Raw genomic sequence first — 2617 nt, 5'->3', positions numbered from 1 at the left:
AAAAAAAAAAAAAAAAAAAAGATTTATCTTTGCATCTTTCGGGAGAATCAACACACTTTCCCTCCAGTACAGTATCCCCATCCTCCCCAAATAAAACCATTTCTATGCACATGCCACCAGCATTAACACGGCACATTTCAAATCAATGCATATGATTGTGGCACAACCACCTGCAAAGACCACAAGTACTCCAAAGTACCTTTCAAAATGCATGAAAATTAGCAATTAGGGTAGACTGAATCATTTACAGAAAAAGTACAATGGTCCTGTCCTAACTGGTGTGCATGGGCCCTGGTACTCACTCTGCTTTGCATAGCTTCTGCCAAGCTTCGTGAAATTTCACAGGGTCCTCGGTTTCAGTAATCTTCTCCAGATCAATGGAGTCTATGTACTAAAAAACATCCAACAGATAAAAGGAGTATTTAAGAAAAATAAACACTCAAAAATACTACAGCCATCTAATACTATGACACATTATTCAATAATTACTTATTACGCAAACACTGTACTGGGCACTAGGGATAGAAAACATAGTCTCTGTTTTGTGGCTCTTATCATCTTTCAGAAAGATTACAAAACCAGATAAATGGGCATCCACACTATACTATGATAATGGCTATGACAGACAAAGAAGAGAACGATGCAGAAGTAACTAGGGGTTAACTGCGCGGGGTGGCACATGCCTGTAGCCCCAGCTACTTGGGAAGCTGAGGCGGAAGGATCCTTTGAGCCTGGGAGGTCCAGGCTGCAATGATCCCCGATCGTGACACTGCATTCCAGCCTGAGTGACAGAGTGAGACCCTGTCTCAAAAAAAAGAAAAAAAAAAGCAACTGGGAAATCACTAGAACTGGACACTGGAGGAAAGACAGGAAGGATCGACATCAAGGAAGAGCTCTGGGGAGGTAATGTTCAAGAAGCCAGCCGAGAGGAGAGCAGAAGCAAGATAAGCATGTGTGTGATGGGACACAGCAGGGAAGGCGTGCAGGAGACAAACAGAGGAGGGGAGAAGGGTATGAAATCTCCAGCAGGCCAGGCGCATTGGCTCACGCCTGTAATCCCAGCACTTTGGGAGGCTGAGGCGGGCGGATCATCTGAGGTCAGGAGTTCAAGACCAGCCTGGCCAACATGGCAAAACCCCATCTCTACTAAAAACATAAAAATTAGCTAGGCATGGTGGTGGGTGCCTGTAATCTCAGATACTCAGGAGGCTGAAGCAGGAGAATCACATGAACCCAGGAGGCAGAGGTTGCAGTGAGCTTAGATTGTGTCACTGCACTCAAGCCTGGGCAACAGAGCGAGACTCCGTCTCAAAAAATAAAAAATAAAAAGAAATCTCCAGCAAAGGAGCCACTTATATGAAACCTCAGAGGAAAAAGAGAAAGTGGTAGCCACTCTGGGACCCTCAAAAAAGGCCCCACCCAGCGAGAGGACAGACCTGATTAGTTGGAGGAAAGCAAGGGATGAGGCTGAGAAGCCATGACACAGAGTTGACACTTGAAGGCACTTGCAATGGTTTGAATGTCTGTGATCCCCCAAAATTCCTATGTTGAAATCCCAACTCCCAAAGAAATGGTATTAGGAGGTGGGTGGGGTCTTTGAGAGATGATTAGGTCAAGAGGGCAGAGCACATAGGAATAGGATTAGTACCCCTATAAAAGAGGCCCCAAAGACCTCCCTCACCCGTTCCGCCACAGGGGGATATAACCAGAGGGTGGTCCTCTGCACCCAGAAGAGGGCCCTCACCAGAATCCGGTTACATGCTGGCACCCTAATCTTGGACTTTCAGCCTCCAGAATTGTGAGAGAGAAATGGCAGTTGTTTGTAAGCCACCTGATCTATGGTACTTTGTTACAGCAGCCTGAACAGACTGAGACACCACTGAAAGATCTTAAGTAAAGGTATGACAGAAACAAAGAGAACCGAGAAAGATTTTATAAAGATCACTCTGGTAGAGTGTGGCAAAGACAGGGAAGACTGGCAGCTGGAAACCAGCCTGGAAGCCGCTGCAGCTGCAGCAAACCAGGAGAGATAGACAGATGCAGCTCAACCTTAGAAGGAAGATGACAAGGCAACAATTCAAATAGTACTTAGGAGAAGCTAATGTCAATGAATCCTATCAGATGAAGCATCATGTGCACCAATTCCTATGTATATAACAGTCCCTCTCTATCCATATTAGTTTAGTATTTCTTCTGTAAAAATGACTATCCTGGCCAAGCGCAGTGGCTCACGTCTATAATCCCAGCACTTTGGGAGGCCAAGGCAGGTGGATCACTTAAGGCCAGGAGTTCAAGACCAGCCTGGCCAACATGGCGAAACCCTGTCTCTACTGAAAATACAAAAATTAGGTGTGGTGGCGGGCACCTGTAATCCCAGCTACTCGGGAGGCTAAGGCACAAGAATTGCTTGAACCCAGGAGGCGGAGGTTGCAGTGAGCCAAAATCGCACCACTGCACTCCACCCTGGGAAACAGGGCGAGACCCTGTCTCAAAAAAGAAAAAAGAAAAAAAAAGAGAAAAAAGACTATCCAAATAAACTTTAAGATACAAATTTTTAAAGGCTTTATAAAATGTATATGTCATGGCAATTTTTCCATTGCTGTTTTCTTTTTTTATA

General features: G+C 45.1%; 1 protein-coding gene across 1 annotated transcript in view; it reads right to left on the bottom strand.

Annotated features, from left to right (window-relative positions):
- LOC108523659 (CTP synthase 2) overlaps window positions 1–2617 on the bottom strand; it is a 40618-nt gene that overhangs the window by 14889 nt on the left and 23112 nt on the right. Inside the window, exon 9 of the mRNA XM_017864380.1 lies at window positions 303–391. Coding sequence (XP_017719869.1) covers window positions 303–391 — 89 coding nt within the window. The remainder of the gene's footprint in view (window positions 1–302; window positions 392–2617) is intronic.

The sequence above is a fragment of the Rhinopithecus bieti genome, unplaced genomic scaffold (genome assembly GCF_001698545.2).
Source record: "Rhinopithecus bieti isolate Rb0 unplaced genomic scaffold, ASM169854v2 scaffold_76995, whole genome shotgun sequence".
Taxonomy (NCBI): domain Eukaryota; kingdom Metazoa; phylum Chordata; class Mammalia; order Primates; family Cercopithecidae; genus Rhinopithecus; species Rhinopithecus bieti.
The sequence above is the reverse complement of the archived record's forward strand: the minus strand, read 5'-3'. Positions and strand labels throughout refer to the sequence as shown.